The 24,511-nt window shown below is 41.8% G+C and overlaps 1 protein-coding gene across 2 annotated transcripts; it reads right to left on the bottom strand.

Annotated features, from left to right (window-relative positions):
* Nucleotides 1-623: 623 nt before the first annotated feature.
* On the bottom strand, nucleotides 624-23,958 carry ep300a (E1A binding protein p300 a). 2 transcript variants are annotated; one of them, XM_017686054.2, is made up of 31 exons: nucleotides 23,606-23,958; nucleotides 19,834-20,438; nucleotides 19,370-19,546; nucleotides 18,533-18,824; nucleotides 18,198-18,317; nucleotides 17,761-17,964; nucleotides 16,788-16,893; nucleotides 16,505-16,639; nucleotides 16,263-16,380; nucleotides 14,498-14,681; nucleotides 14,251-14,328; nucleotides 14,057-14,136; nucleotides 13,265-13,417; nucleotides 12,482-12,910; nucleotides 12,127-12,357; nucleotides 11,797-11,971; nucleotides 11,447-11,565; nucleotides 10,674-10,913; nucleotides 10,252-10,340; nucleotides 8,832-8,912; nucleotides 8,539-8,595; nucleotides 8,047-8,124; nucleotides 7,874-7,941; nucleotides 7,583-7,733; nucleotides 5,755-5,901; nucleotides 5,480-5,593; nucleotides 5,141-5,306; nucleotides 4,841-5,008; nucleotides 4,588-4,749; nucleotides 4,219-4,500; nucleotides 624-4,008 (listed from the first exon to the last, which is right to left on the bottom strand). In XM_017686054.2, the coding sequence occupies exons 1-31, from the start codon at nucleotides 23,697-23,699 to the stop codon at nucleotides 1,291-1,293; spliced, it is 7,821 nt and encodes a 2,606-aa protein (XP_017541543.1). In that variant the 5' UTR covers nucleotides 23,700-23,958; the 3' UTR covers nucleotides 624-1,290. The 2 variants fall into 2 exon arrangements, with proteins under 2 accessions (XP_017541543.1, XP_017541544.1); XM_017686055.2 differs by having other exon boundaries at nucleotides 18,204-18,317; nucleotides 23,606-23,699.
* Between the last annotated feature and the right edge of the window lie 553 nt (nucleotides 23,959-24,511).

Here is a 24,511-nt window from a genome sequence, read left to right as displayed (position 1 = left end):
AGTACTGACCAGCACCCCATTCAAACAACCTCATGGCAAAATGTCTCACATTGAGCTTGCGTGCTCTAAGCTGCCCTAAATTTATACAACTCCTAAGAGCTTAAATCAACAGGAAACAGCAGTAGAAAATTCTCACAAGTCTATGCCTGTCTGCCCATTATTACAAAAAAGTCCAAACTTTTCTTTATACAGTAGGAAAGAAAAAAAAAAAAAAAAAAAAAAAAAAAAAAGTGAAATCCCAAAGTTCTGAGCATTAAAGTCATAGGGAAGAGTCAGGGGAATAGTTCCTTCCTGGGCAAAGAATAGTGAGCGCATAGAGTCAGCGAGATGGAAAAAGAGCATTAAAAGGTTGCTTCTTCGAGAAATCCACATTCCCTCATCAGTTTAGTCTTTGTGGAACAAATCACTGCACTGTGTCCTATGAGCATAGCACACCTGTAGTGTCAGCAGTTCTACTACCGTTCCAACGTAAAGGGACAGAATCGACGAATGGAGCACACATTCACAGAAGAGGGTTCATGGAAGTGGGAGAACTGTGACATGCATAGGACAGACATTTCCCATGCAATCTGCCATCAGAAAACACACGAACACTCAAAACTTCACATAATCCCCACCCCCCCTCCCCACAAAACTTTACAAAAAAAGAAAAATACGAAATATAAATGTATTAATTTCTTGCCTGATTCTGTTAACAAAAATATACTCTTTGTGAATTGTAGCTGTCTCAAACAGAATATACCATTACGTGTCTGAAAAAAGGAAAAAACATGAACACTGTTAAGGATAGAAGATGACCAAGAGAATGATGGTAGTAAACAGTAGTAACTATTAACCACCACCAGCAATTTCTGAATCAAATTTAACACTTTCAAAATGGGTACAATCTTGACTGTGTATGGAAGAAAAACAAAACAAAAAAAAAAAAATCTATTGTGTTAACATGTTCTTCTCTTTAATTTTTATGCTTTTAAAATCTTAAAAAATATCTATAAAAAAAGGCAGACGTCCCCAAAAATATTACTCATCATATACCAAGGAGAATTTTCCCCATCCTTTAACCCCAAAACCCTTTGAACGCAACTGGCTAAAAAATATATATGTATATATTAACAGCAATAACTTACCATTTATTTAATTTATTAATTTGCGCATTTAATGTAGTATCTCCCATAGGAAGTTGTATTTTTTTCCATTTACTTCAAAAAATATTAAATAACACTAATAACGACAGCAATAAAACAGCAACCCAATCCTGGAAATCAGACCAGTTCTCTGAGGACTGTAGTGCTACATTAGATCTAATGAGCTGTGATTAATATTTGTCCCCATGTCTTGGTTGTTGCCAGCCAGCATGTCATTAGCCCCCTGCCCATGCAGATTCCCCATTCCACCAAGCTGTGAAAGCATAGTGTTCTGGTCTGACCCAAACTGAGCTTGGTCCAAAGAGTTATTCTGCTGCTGCTGAGATGGCTGCGGAGGTTGTTGTGGAGGTGGTGGAGCCACCATACCAGCGTGGTGCTGGGGAAGATGACCGGGATGTGGAGAGCCTGTCTGGGTCTGGGGAGAGATGCGATGGGGAGAAGGTTGGGGCTGCATGCGAGGAGATGGACTAGAATTGGGTGGCTGAGACTGGGGCCGCGGTGATGGCTGGGGTGACCGCACCTGGTTGCTAAGGGAAGTGGGCAGCTGCTGACCCTGCAAATGGGGAGACTGGGACATCTGCTGCTGAGGACTCATGGGACTGTTGTGCTGAGCAGGAGACCCACCACCTAGGTGCTGCTGCTGAAGGAGCCTTTGGTGCAGTGCTTGCTGGAGCATGGCCTGGGGAGGCTGAGGCTGGGAACCACCTTGAGGGGGCGGTAGCTGTTGCTGCTGGAGCGGACCACCACCGCCACCTCCTCCAGGACCTAAATCACCACCTTGGAGCCCACTCATAGCATTCTGCTGCTGCTGCTGCTGCATCTGGTGCACCCTCTGTTGCAAAGCTGCTGCCACCTGCTGAGACATGGATCCCGAGTAGTTCTGCATTCCAGGCTGGGGTCCTCCTTGCTGCTGCTGGAGTCCAGCAGCTTGAGGTTGACCAGGCTGCTGAGGAGGCATGCCAGGCTGGCCAAGATAACCATGCTGCTGCTGCTGTGGGGGATGCTGGAACTGACTATGGTTTCCCATCTGTTGCTGCTGCTGCTGTTGTTGTTGTTGTTGTTGTTGTTGTTGTTGTTGCTGCTGCAAATGTTTCCTCATCAATTCTCTGAACTGGGGAGAGATATTAGACATGTTGCCTTGACCTGGCATAACTCCTTGCTGCTGTTGCTGCTGCTGCTGCTGCTGCAAAGCAGCCATTTGCTGCTGCTGTTGCATATTCACACCCATCATAGAACGCTGTTGAATCTGCTGCTGCTGCTGTTGAAGTGGATTCATTGGGGGCATGCCTGCCCCTTGGCCCATGTGCATACCTGGCTGAGGAGTCCCAGCATTTACCTGCTGCCCATCCATGACTGTTGGGCCTGCCCCTCCAGCTCCAGGACCACCTCTCCCAAGGTATCTGGGTGCACGCTGTTTGATGAAGGTGGCCATAAGCTGAGGATTTGAGCGCAGTATATTTAGGACCTGTTGCTGCTGGAGAGGGGAACTAGGGGACCGAAGAGTCCTCAGAAGGTCTTGCAAGGCACTCTGTGAGAGACCTCCAGTGCCAGTCCCTGCACCTGTAGCCCCACCTGGGTTACCCATCATGCCCATCACTCCCGGATGCCCTTGTTGCTGCTGCTGTAGAGGAAGCTGCAGCTGCTGTTGAACAACCTGCTGCTGAGCAACCTGCTGCTGTTGTTGAGCTGGAACCATTCCTGGATGAGCCATTTGGCCCATCATTCGTTGCTGAGGGGGCATGCTGGGTGACCCCCACTGCTGCTGCGGTGGCTGAAGTGGAGCCCCACCCTGTGGAGCTTGCTGTGGCAACTGCACCTGAGGAGGAAGTTGGTTCTGAGGCCCTCCTTGCTGTTGCATTCCTGCTCCTATCTGGAGGTTCTTTTGTTTAGCCATCTGCCTTTGAGTCTCCGCCACTCGCTGAATCTTCAATGCCATTTCCAGAGCGGCGGCTGGGGGACCAGGGGGCTGCTGCTGGGGAAAGTTTGACTGCCCTGAATTTGTCTGTTGTTGCTGAGGCAAGCTAGCTGGACCCATGCCTGGTTTCCCCATAGACTGAGAGAGTGGAGAAGAGCCTGGAGGTCTTTGCACATACGGAGGAAGGCTGTTAGGATGCTGAAGCTGCTGCACTGAAGGTGGCTGCGGTTGTTGCTGTTGTACCATCTGCTGTTGTGGAGAATTCATCATCCCTCCACCTGGAGGCAGTTGCTGGAACTGATGATGCTGGACCATTCCTGCCAGCTGCTGTTGTGGGCCACCTGCAACCCCAGGTTGGGGTACAGGAGGTGGACATTGTTGAGTGGGAGTCTGTGGTGTGGGAGGTTGAGTGCTTGGTGTGGGTGTGCCAGGGCCTGTAGTACCATTGTTCCCAGGTGACGGCAAGCCTCCATTTCCACCAATTGGCGATTGGCCTGTTCTTTGCATGCTGGCCATCCTTCTCCGCAGCATTTGGGCCTGCTGAACCCGATGCTGAAGCTGCTGCTGACGCAGTTTCTGCTTGATGTTGAGACAGAATGGCACAGGACACTTGTTCTCTTGGCAGTGTTTAGCATGGTAACAGCATAGTGCAATTAGTTGCTTGCAGATGGGGCAACCACCATTAGTTTTGCGCTTACAGCCCTTGGTGTGCTGAACCACCCGTTTCATCTTTTGACAGGATGGAAGTGAGCAGTTGGCGTTGCGGCACTGGCAAGCATGTACTAAAGACTGGATGCAACGTTGGATGCTGAGGCGGCGGGAGTCTCCAGGACTCTGCATGGAGGCTGCAGCTTGGTTGTTGCTTTCATCATCCAGGCCCAGTCCAAGCTTCTCCATCTTGTGCTCATGACCTTTTGTTTTGTAGCAAGTGATGCAAAGGTCATAGTCCTGTGATGGGAGAGAAAATGGTTAAAGTAGTAGACTACAGAATAACTATACAAGTTCCACCTAGGTTCTGTAGATTACCCAATACTTAATTACTTCATTTTATATGCATGTTGCAGTGGTAATTCTCACAAGAATGCTAATGACCTCTCTCCCTTAGACTTGCACCTTTCGCTTAGCCCACACCAAGATTTATTTTTCCATATTCCTTACCTCACAAACAGTACAGTGGAAGCGCGTCTCAACATGATGTTTGCATTCATTACAGGTGTACACAAATCTGTCTTGGCTCTGGTTGTGTAGCTCTACCAGCATACACATTGAACTCCATGTAGAGCGCCTCAGTGAAGAGAACTCCAGGTGCTTGTCCCGTGCCAGTGTCAGGAAAGCATCTCTCCCATCCATCAGATCACAGGCCATTAAAGGATCCGGGTCAATTATGGGTGGAAGAGCATTGGAATTGGGTCCAGCAATAAGTCGGATAACAAAGAACACCTTACAAAGAGAACAATTAGAACATTAAAGCTTTAAAGATGATTTTGCAACTCCAGTTTCTGTTAACAAATCAGCCTTTCATCCTACCTCTTTGTGCTTCTCCATAGTAGCATAAAGCTTCTGTGACAGGTCATTGGAGACATTCGGCATCCCTGGTTTCTTTTTGTTGGCTCGGCTCAGACTGCTCTTGTTCTTGCTTGTCTTCTTATTGTTCTTTTTCTTGGCATTTTTGCTATCACCCTTTGTTGCCTGTAGGATGTCAAGTAGTACAGAATCAGATAATTAATCAGTGACCAGTTAATGCAACCAGAACATGGAGAAGTCGATGTTTCTAACTTACATCTACACTTTCACTGGAAGTACTGTTCTCCTCCCGTTTTCTCTCCTCTTCCTCCTGTTCCAGCTCCTTAATGCTCTCTTCAAGCACATTGGGCCAAAAGTCACCTTCAAAATAGGGCAGTTCTTTGGCGCTGGTAAGACGATCCTCTGTAGCCTGCTTGAATATGTCCTACAAAGAAACGAAGAGGAATTCATTTATTTTGAATATATATTCTTTGTAATGCCACTTAGAGAATACACATTACTTGGGAGTACTTTAAATGCAAATGTACATAGTAAGGACAACTAAAGTCATTCCTACCTTATAATCATGTACAATACGCTCTGCAACAGCTTTATCCAGCATTTTCTTATACCACTCTTGGAGTCGCTTAGGTTTGGGTATCTTCTGGTCTGCAGGATGACAGTGGAATATGTAGTCATCACCCTCACTAGGGGGGCAGGCCCAAATGTGGCCAGTGGTAAACCTGAAAGAAAAGCCAAAATAGAAAAGTCAAACTTTTAGCTGATTTGGGGTAGGCACAAGTGGCAAACAATAATAAGAAATGCAGGTCAATGTGCACATACAAAAAGAAGGTTTTCATTAAGCACTTATTTATCCTGGAAAACATATAAAGGAAAAAAGAAGTTTGACTTTTACCCTAGTTTCTTGACGTACTCCAGATAACCAATAAGAATCTCATGGTAGATTGCTGTTCTCAAACAGCGTGGCTGAAAAAAGTGAACACTGTCCAGATAGGATATGTATACCCGCCTGTCGAAAGGAAAAACGGCATTAATGAGAGCAGAACTTGACTCAATGAGTAATCCTGTGCGATGACATGCTTTCAGAAACCTCTATGCACAAGAAGAGAAAAAGAACATGGACACATCTGATGGATTAAAGGAAAGGATGAAAGAAGTCCAATGCCTGACCTTTGATTTGGGGGTGGGCAGTCAGAACCATATTCCTGTACATGCATGCCGAAAAAACAGACATCAGCACCATCAATGTCCTCAAAAGCAAACAGGGCTTTTGATCTATATGGGAAAGACTCTGCCATTTCACCATTTTCCACAAACCTGGAGGGAAGCAATAAAAAAAACAATATAATGAAGAACATACTGTTGAGAGACATACAAGATGTACAATATACAAAATTTTGTGTCAGAGGCAATGCTGAAGTTTGCAACTATAAACTTAACTATAAACTTTAACTATAAAAGGTACTGTGGCTGAAGGTTGTCAATCACCATGCAAAGTCAGGAAAGTAGGTAAAATGCTAATAAAAACAAAAAGCAGTGACCTGTAAACTTTTTTTTTGTTAAAAGTAAATAATTTAATGAGACCTTTACTAATTTGGGTAAATGGGTAATTGCAAATATGATTCCTACAACACAAAAAAGAAAAGAAAAAAAAGTTGGGACAGGGGAGATGAGACTAGGAAGTTTGCTGAATGATCAAACACACCCACCATCATTACTAGGTGTAAAAGGAACATATACAAAAGGCTTAGTCACCACTTTGCAAAACTGTATGAGCAAATAGCCAAACAGTTTAAGAATGTTTCTCAATGCACGGTTGCAAGGAATCACCCTCTACAGTCCATAACATTTCAAAAGATTCAGAAAATCCAGTTATCTCCATGCATGAAAGGGAAAGGCTGAAATCAATACTTAATGCTTGTGACTTTCGATCCCCCAGACAGCAGTGCATTTAAAACTGATATGCTTCTGAAACTAATATAACCAGAAGGCATCAGGGAACATCTTGGAAAACCCTTGACAGTAAACAGAGTTCATCAAAGCATCTTCAGATGCAACCAGATGCAACAACAGCATGGCTTCATAGTAAGAGCGTAGGTGCTAGACTGACTTGCCTGCAATCCTGACCTCTCTCCCATTAAAAATATAAGTCCTCAGTAGGCTTGGATGACATTTAAAAATAATTAGTACAGTACTGCAGAGTTAATAGATTGTGACTTATCGCAAACACTGGCTGTAAACAAAGATCAGGGGAACTCTGTCTCTAGGTTAGAGCTAACTTAGCTGCTCCATTCTAATTGTCATTTTAGCCCTTTTTTTTACTGCAGTGAGTCACTTTGAGATTAGCTGAAGTTCCACAGCACGACACCATTCATTTTCGATTTAATTCACAAAGAAAATTAAGGGGAATCTGTCGCAAAGCTAGCATTACATCACATAGCGAGAAAGAGAGAACGGAGAAATAACATGGGCAGTTTAACAAACTTCTTTCTCTCTCTCTATAAAACTGACTACTGGTGTGCAGAGCTGCACTCTTCTTAAACGTAAACCCCAGTTTCCACAACATAATTTTTGAGCTATTTGACAGTAAATAAATCCTCTTTGATTCTCTCAGTTTTACCAAAACCACGATTATCACTTTTCACACATCGGGTTACTTATTCCAAATTGATGATATCCGATTACATCGCCCTATCGCCTAGGCTTAGTCTTCAGTTCCCAAATGATTAATGAATGTTTAAATGAAAAAACATGGGGCAAAACATGCCCCTTTCCCAACTTTGACCTCAAAATTCAGCATATGCAGCCCCCCCCCCCCTAAAAAAGGGACATTAAACATTAAATTGAAACATTAAATACATTATCTCTGTACTGTTTCCAATTGTATACAGGTCAAAAAGGATTTGCAGACAACAGCATTTTGTTTAGTCGTATTTTACATAGTCAAAATTTTATGACCGTAGCCCTACATATTGAGTGAGTGTGCAATTCTGCTCACCTGGACTTCATGCCTGGTTTGACCTCTACCACCTTATCAGAGACATGGACAACTCGAACTGTGACTTCACCAGACTCTGGATGGTTTTGCCGCTTCAGATAGTCGTTAACCCGAGTTTCTAAGAAGTTGCCCAGTTTAGTCTGCGGCAGCCCTATTGGGGAAAAGCGTGTTTACAGTCATTATGCTCAAAGATGTTACTGATGGATTACAAATTAAATCATTAGAATCAGTTGGTTAGCAGAAATAACTGGTTAGAAAACAAAAGTCACTCAATAGCTCAATTCAACATACTTTTAGCAGCATATTTATTTTCTTTACGGGTCTTGTTGGACATCTTTAGACACCCATTACACACGAAGCTGAAAGAAAACAGATACAAGTTAAACAGACTGCTTAGTCACTGAAATACAGTACATCAAATGGACCAAAAGCCTAATCTGACTTTCAGCACTAGGAAGATTTACCCTAATGGCCAAATAGTGTCATTGTGCAGAACACATATCTGATGCATTTTCCGCCCACAGTCCATACATTCCACAAACCTACAAATAGAAAAACAGAAAAAAAAACATTATATTCAGCTCTTGAAGTATGCATAACATGCACCTCGACTCATCAACCAAGATATATTCATCATGGCATATTCAAAGACAAGCAAACCTCCCAAAGTAATAAGATGTAATCAGCCACAGCTCGCTAGGGGAAAAAAAAAAACATCTCATGGCTTAGGTGTAGTTTACACAAATAATTATCTTTTCAAAGAGTCAAAGTAGAGTCTCTATCATACCTGAAAGCATAGGATCAGGGCTCATATTCACAAAGTTTCTCAGATTAGAATTATTATTATTTTTTATTAGAACAAATAAGACAATAAGTCAGATCCTAAATCAGCAATAAGACTAAGAAGCTTCTGCAAAAACGGACCTAGAGCTAACAAGAGAAATAAATTAACTTACAACTCAGGGTCAAGTGTATCATTCTTCTTCTTTTCAAACTGATCCTTGTTGATGGACCTGAAACATGACATTTTCCAACAGGACAAAAAGTTCAGCAACAGTCATTTAATGACGGAGACTCCACTAAAAGTGTCCTTTACTGTATTATGGATCAAGAAAGAAAAAAAAAAAAAAAGTAAATAATTATATATATATATATTTATATTAAATTTTTTTTTTTTTTTTTTTTTTTTTTTTTTTTTTTTAAATGTAATACACATAAGGATCCATGTATGACCAAGAGAGATACTCACGTCTGAGGCTGGGATGGATCATCCCCTAAGGACACGCTTTCACCCTGGATCTCGTTGAAACACTTCTCACAGAAGTGGTACCTGTCAGCAAGAAGCCCATATTTTGGTGAACTATACCATTCACCAACACCAGAGCCAATCACAGAGAGGCCATGAGGAGGCAGACACCAATCAGTGCAGGGCAAGGCAGGGCAGGCCAAAAGGGAAGCAGGCACAGATGAGGAGCGCAGAACAGGGTCGTCGCCAGAGGAGCCAATCATGATGCACGGTTTTTGAGCAGGGGTTTGGGGGGGGGGGGGGGGGGGGTTATGGTGCAGATGATTGGTCAGATGAAAGCAGGCCATTGCAGACATGACAGGGGGGAGAAGAAGAAAAAAAAAAGGTGTTGGGAAGGGAGAAAAACATGGGACATTGGACCAGGGGAAGTAATGGGAGGATGGACACAAAGACAAACAACAGACAAGACAAGCAGAAAGCCAAAGCAAAGCACAGATTAGCGTTTGTATGTGTAATGAGTAAACCATCACAGCTAAACAAGGGCAGAATAAACTGCAGGGGGAGGCAGGGGTGAGGGGAAGCATTTACAGACGCATGAATACATTAAACATATACACACGCAGCAGAGGCAGAACTGTCAAGGTATGCTTTGAGGTCCTCTCTTGTAAAAGGCACAAAAATGGTGGGTATATGAAGGGTTTCATTCCATAATGCATTATAGACCACATTCAAGATGTTTTTTTCCATGATATATGGTGTTGGGAGTAGGCTTTACACATACAAGTAACATCTATATTATCTATAGACATGCTATATTATAATTGATAATACATTAGACTGTTAGGTGTTATTCTTTTCAAGAAATTGTTTCAAACTGAGCTGACCAGCTCTGTTTATTAGGTTGCAAATAATCACTGTCACATAAAAACCTTGTAACATTACCTAAACATTTCATAGCTAACAAAGCAAAAGAAATGGCCCAAAAATCACATTGTTTAAAATACTTTTTTCTGTAAAGCAGCAATTTCAGAAATGGAAGGGAAAAAAAGCCAGGTGTGGCATATTTGCAAGTACTTCTTTGCAACAGAATAAAATAAACTAAAAACCTAAAAAAAAACCTAACCTAAAAAAAAAAAAAAAAAGAAGAAAGTATCATCTTGACGTCAACAAGATGAAGGGATACTTTCACTTCACTTTTGACCAGTAGGCAAACTTAATGTTGAACATTCCGAAATGTATGGGAGAGATATTTGTAATTTGTTTTTAATTATCCAGACATCTTTAATCATTTACACAAAGTATCAGCTTTACTCAAGTTTAGCTGGTGGGGCTCAAAAACATTGTGCCATACTGTAACCTGGCCAATGGGAATTTTTGTGTGCAAATGTGTTTGGTGGCAGCTGCCCCAATTCATGTTCCTTACCTGTTTTGGTAACTAAAGTAAGCAGCATCTCGTGGTATAGTGCATAGCTGCTTCCCATAGCAGCAAAGAGTTTGAGGGGAGAACTCCAGCTGTGAGGGAGAAAATGTGATGCAAGAGAAAAAAAGAGAAAGAAAGTGATGGGAACAGTTACAAACAGTTACATGATAACTGATCAAAATCAATGATTACTGATGAGACAAATTCATTTCATTTTCTTCAAGTCAAATTTTAGGAGTGCCTGTGCAGTGAAAAATAATCAACACCCAGTCCCGACAGTAGTCTTTAACTTATTTGACTTAACTTCACACCATTCACGCCACTGTAGGTTTCATGAAATAATAGATACTCATGAAAATTTGCATTCGGAAAGCGTTCACATTCTTACTGACCACCCCCCCCAACTCACACACACACACACCCACCTTTCTCCCACAGCAATAGCCAAGGCTCTGCATGACAGGGTCAATCTCCTGCTCAAACACCTCCGCCAGTTTAGAGCAGTACTTGTAGACCCGTGATGTCTTGCGGTTGTACAGCCAGGCATTGTTGAACATAAGCCAGATATCATCCACATACTGCCATGGCTCCTGATACTGGCCTGTGTCAAGTTTCCTTTTGATAGTCGACAAGTCCATAGGATTCTTCACAATATCAAAATAATCCTGAAATACAAACAGAATGTTGCTCATAAGACTAAGACAATTACACCTGGGTTCAGTCTGTCATATTTACAAACTTATTTGTGAGCAGATATGGCAGATCATTATCTATAGTTATAAAATTCGGTAGATATCAACACAAAAAGCTATACGGCATACCGGGGGGGCGGGGGTGTGGGCATTCATCTAATCTAATCCAGTAACTGTACTCATTCAATTAAAAAGAACAAATTTTAAAATGTAGTATTTTATAAAGAAATAAACACTGTATCTTCTGTGTCAACCAATACTAGAGTTTCAATATTAGTATCAGAAAAGTATGAGAAATGAGAAAGTTACTGTCCCATCCCTTTTTGCAGGTAGGAGAAAATATCAGAAACAATATTTGTGTATATGGGAACATTAAAGACTAGTTAGGAATGTGACTCAAATGATCAAAAGTCATGAGTATTAATAAAAGGACAAATAAATGTGTATGTTTAAGCATGCATCTAGCACTTAATTGGTGTAAACAAGTGCACTATGGAGAACCATACAGGTATTCCCAGCAATGAAGGATCCACAGGTTGGCGGAAGGGTAGAGACTCAGGGTCCTGTCGATAGAGAGACTCCAGTGTGGGCATCAGAGCCTGTCTCAGCTCCTCAGGTTTGAAGACTGTTGAGACAAAACACAATTTTAGAAAACACACAGCGGGAGGGGTTAAAAGATGTTCATGCATTCAGTTATTCCATCAGTGTTGGGCACATATACACACACTATGCTTAGCAAAGCACACTGTTGTATACTGTGACAAAAATCACAAAATCATTAAATATAAATCACATTGCCCACAACTGTATCAAAATTCTATGGTGTACTGTCTGTGAAAAGGCTTAATGTTCTCACTCTTCTTTTTAGAGGGCACTCCAGAGTGTGAGCTGTGGGGGCCTGTGGACCCTGTACCAGCATCCTCCTCTTTAGGCTTAATCTTTATCTCAGGCTTTTTGTCCTCCCCTGGCTCTGTGGATGTCTCCATGAGTGTACTTTTGCATTCTTCACCTGATGCCTCCTCTTTCTTTATCTGTGGGCACATCACACAGCACGTTTTACACCAAGTGGCAGGAATAAATTAAAAAAAAAAAAAAAAAAAAAAAAAAAAAAAAAAAAAAAAAAACACAGCGGCAAAGTTAAGTTAAAAATTCATTCCTGGTCAAAGTAACTGCCTTTAATCTTTACCTCTGGCTTTTCCTCTGTTTTTAGGTCTCCTTTCTTTCCAGTCCTTCCTCCCTTCATCGATTCATCTACTTCCTCATCCTCCTCCTCCTCCTCTGGTTGCTTGATTTCCATCTTGGGCTCAAGGGTGGCAGTGATGTCTGAAGGAACCTGCTGAGAGGAAGCATCCACGCTGCTAACAGAGGCAGGAGTAGTAGCCTGGCCATCAACCGGCAGAGAGCCCTTTTGAGACAACTGTAAGGGAAGTGAAGAGACAAAATCAGTTGTGGTAATCGACACTGAATTACATGACATGGCACACATAATTCCTGAATGTAATTTAAGTTAATTCAGCATGCTGCAGGATGGGAGCACTTACTGGAGTAGGCGGATGCTGGGGAGCAGCATTTGGTGTTGCTGAAGTCCCACCTAATGACTGCTGTTGCTGGAGTTGCATGGCTTTGTCAGAGTTTGCAGGCTGAGGTAACTGCTGCTGACCAGCACCCGGAGCCAAAAGGGGTAGACTGGGGGTGTGGGGTTGGGGGGTGTGCGAGCCTGAAAGGCTCGGAGGTGGTGTGAGGTGTGGAGTGGGTGTGCGGCTGCGTGCTGGAGAAGGAGAACTCTGTCGGACGGGTGGACAATGCGGAAGGTTCATAGACTGAGAGGGGGTCGATGACGGGGGCATGCCAACTCCACTGTTGGGACCAAGAGAACCCACTGAGGCCCCACTGCCCATTCCTCCAGCAGAGCCAGGCTGGGCTAAAGGACTACTGGCTGACAGAGATGGTGGGGTTGACATTGGCCCTGGCTAAAACAACAAAAACACGGAAGTGTTTAGAAGACATTAATAATTCAAATTAAAAAAATTACACATGTATGACCACATTACTTCCATAAAACAGGAAAGAGAGAGAGAGAAAGAGAGAGAACACATATCTACATGTCACTGCTAAAATATTTACAAGGGGAAGCACCAAGTACAATGAACAATAATAAATGATATACTAATAGTTTCTGTTAAAAGGTAATATTCCCTCACTTTCCTAGAGGACTACACTACAATGCAGCTTCACAAAGGTTCCTGTCCCTGATAATGAGCTGAATTAGTTAGTAGAGCAAGAAATCACAAAATTTCAGCACTGTGTGAAATGTACCGTCTTACCTGGGCCATGCTACTCTGAGCGCCAGGCTGTGTCATACCAACAGGGCCAGAGCCAAGCAATGGGCCTGAACCTGAAAATTGGCCAGGGGGTAGGTACTGATTCTGCATTTGAGCAACATTTGGTGCTGCCATCCTTGCAGGCCCCATACCCATCTGAAACATTAAAAAAATAAAAAGACCAAACATAAGCACTTGGGGCAAGACTGACATTAATGGATAGCAGCTTAATCAGCTCCAGATCAGAAAGAGGTACCAAGGTACCACTGGAACTCCTCCAGCAATAAAAAGGTCTCATCTGTTGCTACAACCATGACATTGGAAACGGGATATTATATATATATATATATATATATATATATATATATATATATATATATATATATTTTTTTTTTTTTTTTTTTTTTTTTTTTAAGATTCTAAAGCCTGACAAATCACCTAGATTTTGCATAACTAGGGCCTGAATGATATGATCATTTTGTGGCCAACATTGATAATCATTCTAAAAGGGCTAAAAATTGCTATAGTTTGTTAAATAGTGCTTTACTGACAGACTGTCACACTTCTAAACTCAGTCTATTTATAAATATTGAGGCACTGAGGCACAGCTCACCATAATTCTTTAAGCATTTGGTTTCTGTTAATTACTTTTTTTCCCATTTTTATTTGTTCTATTCATAAATAAAAAATAAAATGTAGTTTGCTGAATGTAACTGTCAATTTAAAAAAAAAAAAATAAACCCACACAACAGAAGGACTCCTGATAAAAGCAACTGAACAAGTAACTTTACCAACCTGGTTGAGGGATGCATTGAGTGGAAGAGGAGGCGTGGACCGCTGACCCATGGCCTGCATTTGATTAAATGGATTCATTCCTAGCCAAAACAGAAACCTATTAGTAACACTTTTGGTATTTGTTTTCCGTAACAGTTAAAATTTACCTCCAAGAATAAAAACTAAAAAAAACACTAAGCATCCATCACACTGACCAGCAGGGTTCTGCATCCTGTTCACCATCTGGTTTGGTCCACCAGGACGCACCATTGACGGATCCGAGAGAGGGCCATCTGTAGCAAGAGAAAAATGTATGATCATCTTAATAATGGAAAGCGCATAAAATTACTGAAGCTCATTGGATTCCAAAATATTCATATCTAAAATGCCCAGAGACCAACTAGTACAACTTTTTATATGCACATTTTTATATTTATGAGCACCGGTAACTAATGTACTTACTTGGGGGAAGTCCTGTAGGTGGCCCTGGCTGCACCATGCCAGGTGGGGCCTGCTGCAAGCCTGTGGGGGGCATTCCAGGTTGAGTGGGCATCATGCCCTGCTTTTGCAGTCGTGTTCGCCGTTTTTCTTCCAGTTCCTTCTGGATCTTATAGATCTTCTCTGCCAATAGGTGGTAGTACTCTGCCTGTAGAGGGGAATAAAAAAAAATAAAATGACTCAACCTAAATAAATAAATAAATAAATAAATAAATAAATAAATAAAAACAAAACAAAACAAAACACCACACACACACTTTGCCAAAGTCTGCCTTCGCACACTTGAATTTGAGTGACATTCCATTCTTAATCCATAGGGTTTAATACGATGTTGGCCCACCCTTTGCAGCTATAACAGCTTCAACTCTTCTGGGAAGGCTTTCCACAAGATTTAGGAGTGTGTTTATGGGAATTTTTGACCATTCTTCCAGAAGCGCATGTATGAGGTCAGACACTGACGTTGGACGAGAAGGCCTGGCTTGCAGTCTCTGCTCCAATTCATCCCAAAGGTTGAGGTCAGGACTCTGTGCAGGCCAGTCAAGTTCTTCCCCACCAAACTCACTCATCCATGTCTTTATGGACCTTGCTTTGTGCACTGGTGCGCAGTCATGTTGAAACAGGAAGGTGTCATCCCCAAACTTTTCCCACAAAGTTGGGAGCATGAAATTGTCCAAAATCTCTTGGTCTGCTGAAGCATTAAGAGTTCCTTTCACTGAAACTAAGGAGCCGAGCCCAACTCCTGAAAAACACCACCACACCATAATCCCCCCTCCACCAAACTTTACACTTGACACAATGCAGTCAGACAAGTACCGTTCTCCTGGCAACCGCCAAACCCAGACTTGTCTTGGATTGCTAGACAGACAAGCATGATTCGTCACTCCAGAAAACACATCTCCACTGCTCTAGAGTCCAGTGGCGGCACTTTACGCCACTGCATTCGATGCTTTGCATTGCGATTGGTTGATGTAAGGCTTGGATACAGCTGCTTGGCCATGGAAACCCATTACATGAAGCTCTCTATGCTGTTCTTGAGCTAATCTGAAGGCTGCATGAAATTTGGAGGTCTGTATCGATTGACTGCAGAAGGTTGGCCACTATATGCCTCAGCATCCGCTGACCCTGCTCGGTCATTTTACTTGGCCTACCACTTCGTGGCTGAGCTGCTGTCATTCCAGATTGCTTTCACTTTGCTATAATAATATCACTGACAGTTGACTGAAATATTTAGTAGAGAGGAAATTTCACAAAAATTGTTGCACAGGTGACATCCTATCACGGTAACACACTGGAATTAACTGAGCTCCTGAGAGTGACCCATTCTTTCACAAATGTTTGTAGAAGCAGTCTGCATGCCTAGGTGCTTGATCTTATACACCTGTGGCCATGGAAGTGATTGGAACACATGAATTCAATTATTTGGATGGGTACATGAATACTTTTGTCGATATTACACACACACAAAAAAAAAAAATATATATATATATATATATATATATATATATATATATATATACACACACACATTATATATATATATATATATATATATATATATATATATATATATATATATATATATATATATATACACACACACATACACACACACACTATATATATATATATATATATATATATATATATACACACATATATATACATACACACACACACACACACACACATATATACACACACACACACACAGTTCGTAGGAATTCTTTACCCTGCTGTTTGCAGATTCATACATATCCCCCTCTACTTTACGAGCATAAGCCACTAGGTTCTCCATACGCCGATCCTTCAGTGCAGCTGGATCTGGGGTAGGGAAGATGGCTTGGACACTGTTGCAAGAGAAAGGGGCAACACAGACAATTGAGAAGATTAAAACTGGGATGTAGCTAGGATGTATCATTTTATGTCATTTTGTACCCTCCCCAGTAATATGCAGTATGAAGAAATGCATACAGTTTATGCACGAGGTGGTTGCGCAGATCCTGGGTGATGTCCTCATGCCAGCTCTTCCTCATGCCAGGACCGGCAGCTGGAGTGGCCACAGGCATGGAGCCAACATTGCCCACACCACTGCTGTCATTCATCAGACTAGAAGAAGCGGAGGGAAACAATATCTTTATAAATACATGCCACAATTCATAATAGAAAACAGTGATCCTAATCTGCAGACACCATATACTGAACCTCAAAACACAGGTTTCCAGAACTGAAACATCAGAAAAAGTTATTCACTTACTTCTGAGAGTTCATGTTGAGATGCAGCATAGTATCTTGAAGAAGGCTAGATGGCTGATTCTGAGATTGGACACCCACAGCCCCATTTACACCCATTGGGTTTCCACCTGGTAAAGCAAGATCCACATCCTTTATTAATGGTTAGCCATTACAGCTTATTTTAAAATAATTACACTGTAACCCCATTCTTTTAAATATTTTTAAGCAGATTCCAGTTTAATAAACAGAGGGCATTTTCCACACCTATCTTGTCTACTGTGGACCAATTTAACTTAACAGTTTTTTTTATATAAAAGGTGTGAACATCCCACCTGCAATCTGGCACACTAAACAACTAAACCGTAGACCACCAAACATTGCAAGTCTTGGCCTGCCTCTCAGTGAACCATGGCTCAGTTCACTGGTGATAGGATTGCATTTTTACAATTATCCGCACCAGACAAGGGAACACAACATCAGAATGTGTCTTTCTCTTCTAATTGCAAGATGTCAGAGCAGTTGACCAAATTTTGATAGGTATGGGCCAGGCATCTATGACCTGATCAGAGCAAATTCAAACTGAAGCTTAATTAAACCAGTCTATCATAAAGTAGAATTCAATGTTTTGTTTTTTGTGCTTTGACTATGATGTAGACGCTAGATGTAGACATTAATCAAATCTTTGAGTAAAACAATACTTGTATGCAGAATGCATAAAGAATAGGTCTGGACTTTAGACAATGATAAGGTAATGAAATTAAAATTACAAATTGATTTTGGAGCACTAATGGAAGCAAAGATGACAACAGAGCCCTTGTATCTTTGCCAAGTTCTTGACAAATCAGCCACCACATAGTACTTTAGCCACTGAAATGTGGGGGGGGGGGGGGGGGGGGGGGGGATAAAAAAAAATAATAATAATAATACACCGTTATAATTACCAAACTTTAGTAAACAAACTTGGTGTAAAACCAGCAACAGCATTCAGCTCTTACCCATTGTGTTGTGCGCCCGAGGTGTTTGCTGGGCAGGCTGAGAGGGTCCCTGGTTACCCTGGTAAGTGAGGCCCAGAGCTGCATAAGCCCTCTCAATAGAGCTGGGGTCTATCTGGCCTGGGGTGTTAAGATTGGGAGCACTGTGTGGACCTGGTGTGCTTCCCAAAGCTGGGCCTAAACCCACATTAGCAGTTCCAAGCAGGGCTGCGGGAAAAGAGAAGGGAAGGATAAAAGTTAAGTACAGCCACGAAAGACAGTCTACTTCATAAAATGCTGACACAAATAAGGACAAGGCTTAGATCATCTGTATCCATATTTGATTCATGAAGCACACATTTGAAGTGAATTCAATATTTACAAAAGTTGAGAGCCTATATAGTGCAGGTTATCTAGCACGCAACAAAGCAAGAGACAGCATCCGGTGGACTGATACACACACTCACACTGCTGATTCCTCTTGTCTCCTGCATTCTTCAGTGGCAGACAGACAGGGCAGTCATGCCGTGTGCAGTTCTTCCAGTGCGAGATTATCTGTCTGGATGAGGCACAGTGTGCCACTGCAAATTGGTTTGAAAAAAAGGATATGTTAATATTTTATGCTGTTATACAAAATTACAAGGGAAAAGAAACAGGTTTGTGAGACCTCCTTATCTCTATAGCATACATCATGAAAATGCAACAACTTAACTAGTAATACAATCACTTACATCACTAGTGAACAAAAAAGCATTTTAGAACATCAAGTCCTGTTTAGGACCTGCCTTTGACTCACCCTGACAGGACTTGCCAGCCTGGCAGTGTGTCATGTGGTTCAGAACGTTCTTCATGGTGCGGCAGTGGGGCAGGTTGCACTGCCGTACCTCCCCATTAGCTTGCTCACGCCGCTGGCACTTGTGAGCATGCAGCAAGAGGACCAGCTGCTGCTGTATGAGTTTGCGCTTCTCTGGGTCAGCTGTTGGAGGAACACCCACTGCTGATGCTGGGCCAAGCCCTCCCTGGGTGTTGGGGACCATACCAGCAGCCCCACCAGTTCCAGCGCCACCTGCTGGTGATTGCTGGGAAGCCTGAGAGAGAGAGAGAGAGAGAGAGAGAGAGAGAGAGAGAGAGAGAGAGAGAGAGAGAGAGAGAGAGAGAGAGAGAGAGAGAGAGAGAGAGAGAACCCGTTTTACATCATTAGAATAGGATATTTTACATTTGACTGAAAGTTAGTTGGCCTCTGACCATGCTGCACCTTCATATATGTAACCATATATTTGACTCATCATCATTCACCATACAGGTGCCATGTGTCACTTTTCAGTAACTGTAGAAACAAATTGAAACTTTAAAAACTTAAAACTAATGCATGTGCTATCAAAAAGCTACAAGTGATATTTCTCATTAAATGTCCCAGCTGACTCAAATGTTTCACAGATTTTATTGACAGGCATGAAGGACAAAATGTCAGTAGAATAACTATTCACCATCTAGACTGCAAGTTAGTCTTTCAAACTCATTTTTATACTTTTAACATGAATGAACACTTTAAATTAAGTTCATCATGTCTAAAGTACTGCAAACCATACAAAAATTATGAAAGCAAACCTGAATACATGTATGATCTACTCACCATGGTTGGCATGCCTGGCATGGGCTGGGGTTTCTTGTCCATGTTGAACTGGGCCAGGCTGTTGGGCATACCTGGTTTGTTCATGAGCTGCGGGGCCAGCCCTGCACCACTGTGACCCTGCCCTGCGTTCTGACTATAGGGGCCTCCATAGGGGCCTGCAGATCCCATCATCCCCATCTAAGATCACAAAGAAGGGAAGGAAAGAGGCATATATATAAAAAAATAAAAATAAAAAAAAAAGGCAAAAGGGTTTGAGATTAGGAAAGAAGGGATCAAAGTTCCTTATTACATCATCATAATGTTTCAAGAAGGCACTTTACAACAATAGATATAATAGCAGGAAGGAGTGTCATAACTGTTTCTCCTCCACAGTTACCTCCATCACCCTAGAGACAACAAGAATATGGAAGCTAAACCAACACCAAGATGGATTCCTGACACAGCTGCCAACACCACTACTTTACCTTGCTCAGTGCTCCAGGCTGCTGTGCGCGGAGTCCTCCTGGGCCTCCTGCCGTCTGCTGTTGCAGGGTCTCTGCCAGTAGATTACTGTTACTGCCCATGCCTGGATTAGGATATCCCATTCTGGGTGAGCCATTCATCATCTGCCCTCCCATCATGACTTGCTGCTGAGGCGTAGGCCCTCCTGCCTGCTGCTGACCATTTCCTTTCTGAGGTCCAAGCATGGCTCTGTTCATGCTGCCCACCATCCCTGCCATCTGTTGCTGCTGCTGCATCAGGTTGGCCTGCTGTGGGGACAGGTGTTGTTGGCCTTGTGGGCCCATGCTCTGAGGACCCTGAGATCGCCCCATCGAAGCCCCTGCTGGGCTTCCTCCCTGCTGCTGTGCCCCTACGGGTGGTGCACCAGACCGCAGGAGCTCGGAGAGTTGCTTGTGCTTGGCTGCTGCATCTTGGCCAGTTCCAAGCCCTCCAAGCATGCTGCCTCCAGCTCCACCACCCAGACTGGTGTGAAGCTGGCCCAGGTCTCCTCCGTTTGCCAGGCCCAGCTCAGAGGAGCTGATGAGCTCATCTGGGAGGTCATGCTCCAGGTCAAGGAGGGAGCCAAAGTCTAGAAAGAAAAAAAAAAACCCAAGAAAATGTTTTATATATTTATATATATATATATATATATATATACACACACACACACACACACACACACACATACACATACATATATACATACACACACATACATACACATATATATATATATATATATATATATATATATATATATATATATATATATATATATATATATACACACACACACACACACACACACACACACATACACATACATATATACATACACACACACACACACACACACATATATATATATATATATATATATATATATAAAAAACAACCCCCCCCCCCCGAATTAACATCTGGTTATTATATTATTACCGCTCATGGTGTCACTTGAAAATGGAAACCAAAAAATTAACAATTTGTCCAATATTTTTAACTGCTTTTCAGCAGCATTAATACAAAATTGCAATTTCCTCATTTACATATGGCTTTCTTTATCAGCTTTTGCTTTGAGTTACAAATATGATGACTAGACCTTAAATGTACTTTAATATGACTCAAAGATTTTGGACAATTTTTATCAATTTGTTTAAAATGAAATGTGTGTTTTTCATGTGATGATATGCTCATATACTTTTACAATTAGCAGCCAAAAGCACAAACAAGGTCAACATGGGTATCTCTACTCAGTACAAGCCATGGATTGAAAAAGTGCCAAACAAGTTGTAAGGTCAAAAGCCTCAAGGAGGTAAATAGAAGACATGCTGCTAAGAGGAGAGAACATCCATTCATATACTTTAATACTTTGCACCTCTGGAGGCATTTAAAAAAATCCATTTTATTTAATCTCATAACAATTCCAACTATCCTAATGAGTCTCCACCAGTTTTAATGCATTAATTACAAAATGCAAAACATGCATCAAGTTCACTGCATTGTGAAGACAGAGACGATACACAGCACACTCAAACTGTGTTCTGTTGTACATACTGTGGATTCTAATGTTCAGAATCACCCGTCATAAAAATAACTTAATTCAGAAGACAACATACAATTTCGACTGAAGTACTATAAGCTAAACGCCAGAAAATACTTTTATTTTAATCAGCATTTCCTTTTGTTGGGAACAGAAAAAAAAATTTTCAACTATAAATGAATCATTATTATCTATTTATAATACTCTCTTGGTAAGTTTTCTGCCTCAGATTTGATTACGACATTTAAAACAGGAGGCATGTTAAGTTGGAGAGCAGCAATAAAATTCTACAACCATTTTATACGTGTACCTGCAACCTTTTCATGTTATTGAAAACAGTGATTTCAAACTTTAACATGATTTTGACATGACCCTACTGACTTTCGAAAGCTTAACCAGACCTCACGCTTGTGGTAACGAGGCTATTTCATAAACAAACTGTAAATCAGAAGAAGCTTTCCAGCGACAGACATGAATACGAAAGAAACAAAAATGCAGTTCTGTGTGATTAATTTTACATGCGCTTCCTAAATACTACAATCACTATATGCTATTCCCAAAATACAAACCTAAAATGTGGAAAAAAAAACTGCGAGAAGCGACACAGAAAACCATTAAGATCTGGACGTGGTTTCGAAATTGTCTCTGGATGCACTTAGGGAACCACTTAACCTAGCAAGCAGTTACTGAACTTTAAATAAAATCGAAGCAAACGACGACCAAGTTGACCATATTCACCTGCACGCATTACATACTAAATCATGAGTTTTCTCCTTAGTATGCAAGTTCGTTATTGTCATGACTGAACAATGGAAACAGATGCATTTAGATGGGGAGGAAAAAAAATGACCGAAGACAATCGGGTATTTGAAACAACTAGCTAGCTGGACTAGCTCGACAGGCAGTCAACTCGGCGAATTGTGGTCAACACGACGGTATAACTAAATCTTGATTGGAGCAAACGATATGAATGGTGGTTGAACGTGTTTATTTCCAATTAAGCGGTTAGAAAAGTTACATTATGCTGTGTCTGAAAAGACGAAGCCAACCTCAGTGAGTTAGCCAACTAGCTAGCTAACAATGCCAGAAACAGCAGGAGTGTCGGAGTTGTAACTGGGCCTGAGGCTGCGGCGTTCACACCGTGCGAACACCAGCTAGCTGACCAGCTAACAATATCAGCTATACAGTCCCTTAATCTCCGCGTCGCCAAACAACAAGAAAAAAGACTATTATAACACCAGGGCTAGCTTGTTAAACAGAAGTGACAAATGAATTAAACTGATTTGTGCTTGGAAAAAAACAGATTAAATCGCAACATATATCACCAAGTTAGGGCTGCAAGTTTTTCAAGTTGATTGGATAACAAACTAGCAACCAGGCTAAAGAGCGTTGATATTTGTCGACCGTAGCTAAAAAGACGAAGTCAGCCTTGAATATAACGTGATTTCCAAACTGTAACGTTAACAATTTATGACAAAGAAATAGATCTGGCTTCGCCAGTTAGTCCACATTGCTACAAATATACAGAATAAAACGAATTCGAGACAGCGTTAGTTAACTAACTAGTTAACTAACAAACGCTAGCTAGTTGTGGATATGACTCGTAGCTCAACATTTAACGCTAATTAAGTTAAGCCAGCAAATTTTAGCTGACCAACCTGGACTTATTGTCAAACCAGAACAATTTAATCACAGTGAAGTCAACACCGCTGTTTATTTGCAGCTAAAGCGGTAGCCACCTTTACTAAAATGTACCACAACACTTGCTGTTTAGTTTGCCCCAATAACATATACAAGGATTTGGGCGAGCTCTATTAACGCACAGTTACATGGCTATTTGGCATCCTAACTACGATGTTGTGCGCTGTGAAACGGCACTCTCCAAACTCAGCAACCTCTGGACGATATCCACAGCCAAGGCTGTAAGCTAAATGTTGTCGCCAACAAACTAACCAGCCATCCAGCTAACGTTAGCACCCGATAGCTAGCTGGCTAAGTGGCACAGCTCGATAAAAGCAGGAATGACAAGCTAAGCTAGTCCTGTGTGCTCCGATGGCGTTAGCCGAGGTTTGCTAGCTACGGCAAAACAGAAAAACCATCAACACCCGTTCTGCCCAAACATGACAATATTAGCGCACGAACAAACCCAAGCCACAAGGAAATAAACGTCTAAAACAACCATGTCTTCGGTAAAATGTATTTGAGATGGTAATCTTTACCGTTTCCATCGCTGGCTGAGGCAGAAAGTGCCGGAGAGGATAGTTTAGGCCTCTTGGCTGAAGGCGGGCCAGACTCCAGAACGTTCTCGGCCATATTTTTTTACGAATTAAAAATATATATATCCTCAAAAATAGGCGTCGTCGCCTATTTAGCGAGCCTTGATCTTCTGGTCGCCTTTAAAATTCGACTTTTCCCCCTCCTTTTGAGGGACGAAGGGGGGGAAAGTCCCGTGTACAAAATACTCCTCTTTCCTGGATTCGCCTCTCGATTTCAGCTTCGGCGTATCAACCCCCTCCCCAGTCCGATTTTTTGTTCTTTATAAATTTCTGCGAGCGGAGGAGGAGGCAGGGGGAGTCGGTGAGAGAGGATAAAAAAGACACACGTAGCAACTCCCGACCAACTCTCAAAGTCCTAAATGAAGCTAGGAGCATTAATCGAGTGGATATGTTTCGTAATTTTGCTCGTTACTCTCCATCCTCGTTCGGAGGAGGTTTATTTTGAGGACTGGAACTGGTCGCCGTGGTGAACGGCGAAGCTAATATGAACTTAATTTCACCTAACTGTTAGACCCATACAAATATATATATTTATGTTGTATTTTAATGACTACATCATGAAATATGTTTTTCACTGTTTGACACTTTGTGCGTTTAAAATATTTTTCCATTTTTGACAACATGGCGATGATGTCAACATTTTCTTAGGTGTGTTTGTGCCATGAAACATCACGAAAATAAACAGGCGTTATTTCACAAACATGTATCTTACACAGAGGCCTATACGCTATATTTCAACAATGCCTTTTAAAGCAGGAGTCGTCAGCCCTTTTCACCCCAGTGCCCTCCTATTTATCACTAGAAGGCCCACAGGAAAATAACAAAAAACTTTTTCCTTAAAAAATGATA

This window comes from Pygocentrus nattereri, chromosome 13 (genome assembly GCF_015220715.1).
Source record: "Pygocentrus nattereri isolate fPygNat1 chromosome 13, fPygNat1.pri, whole genome shotgun sequence".
Classification (NCBI taxonomy): Eukaryota; Metazoa; Chordata; class Actinopteri; order Characiformes; family Serrasalmidae; genus Pygocentrus; species Pygocentrus nattereri.
Note: the sequence above shows the minus strand (reverse complement) of the source record. Positions and strands in the feature narration are given on the sequence as shown.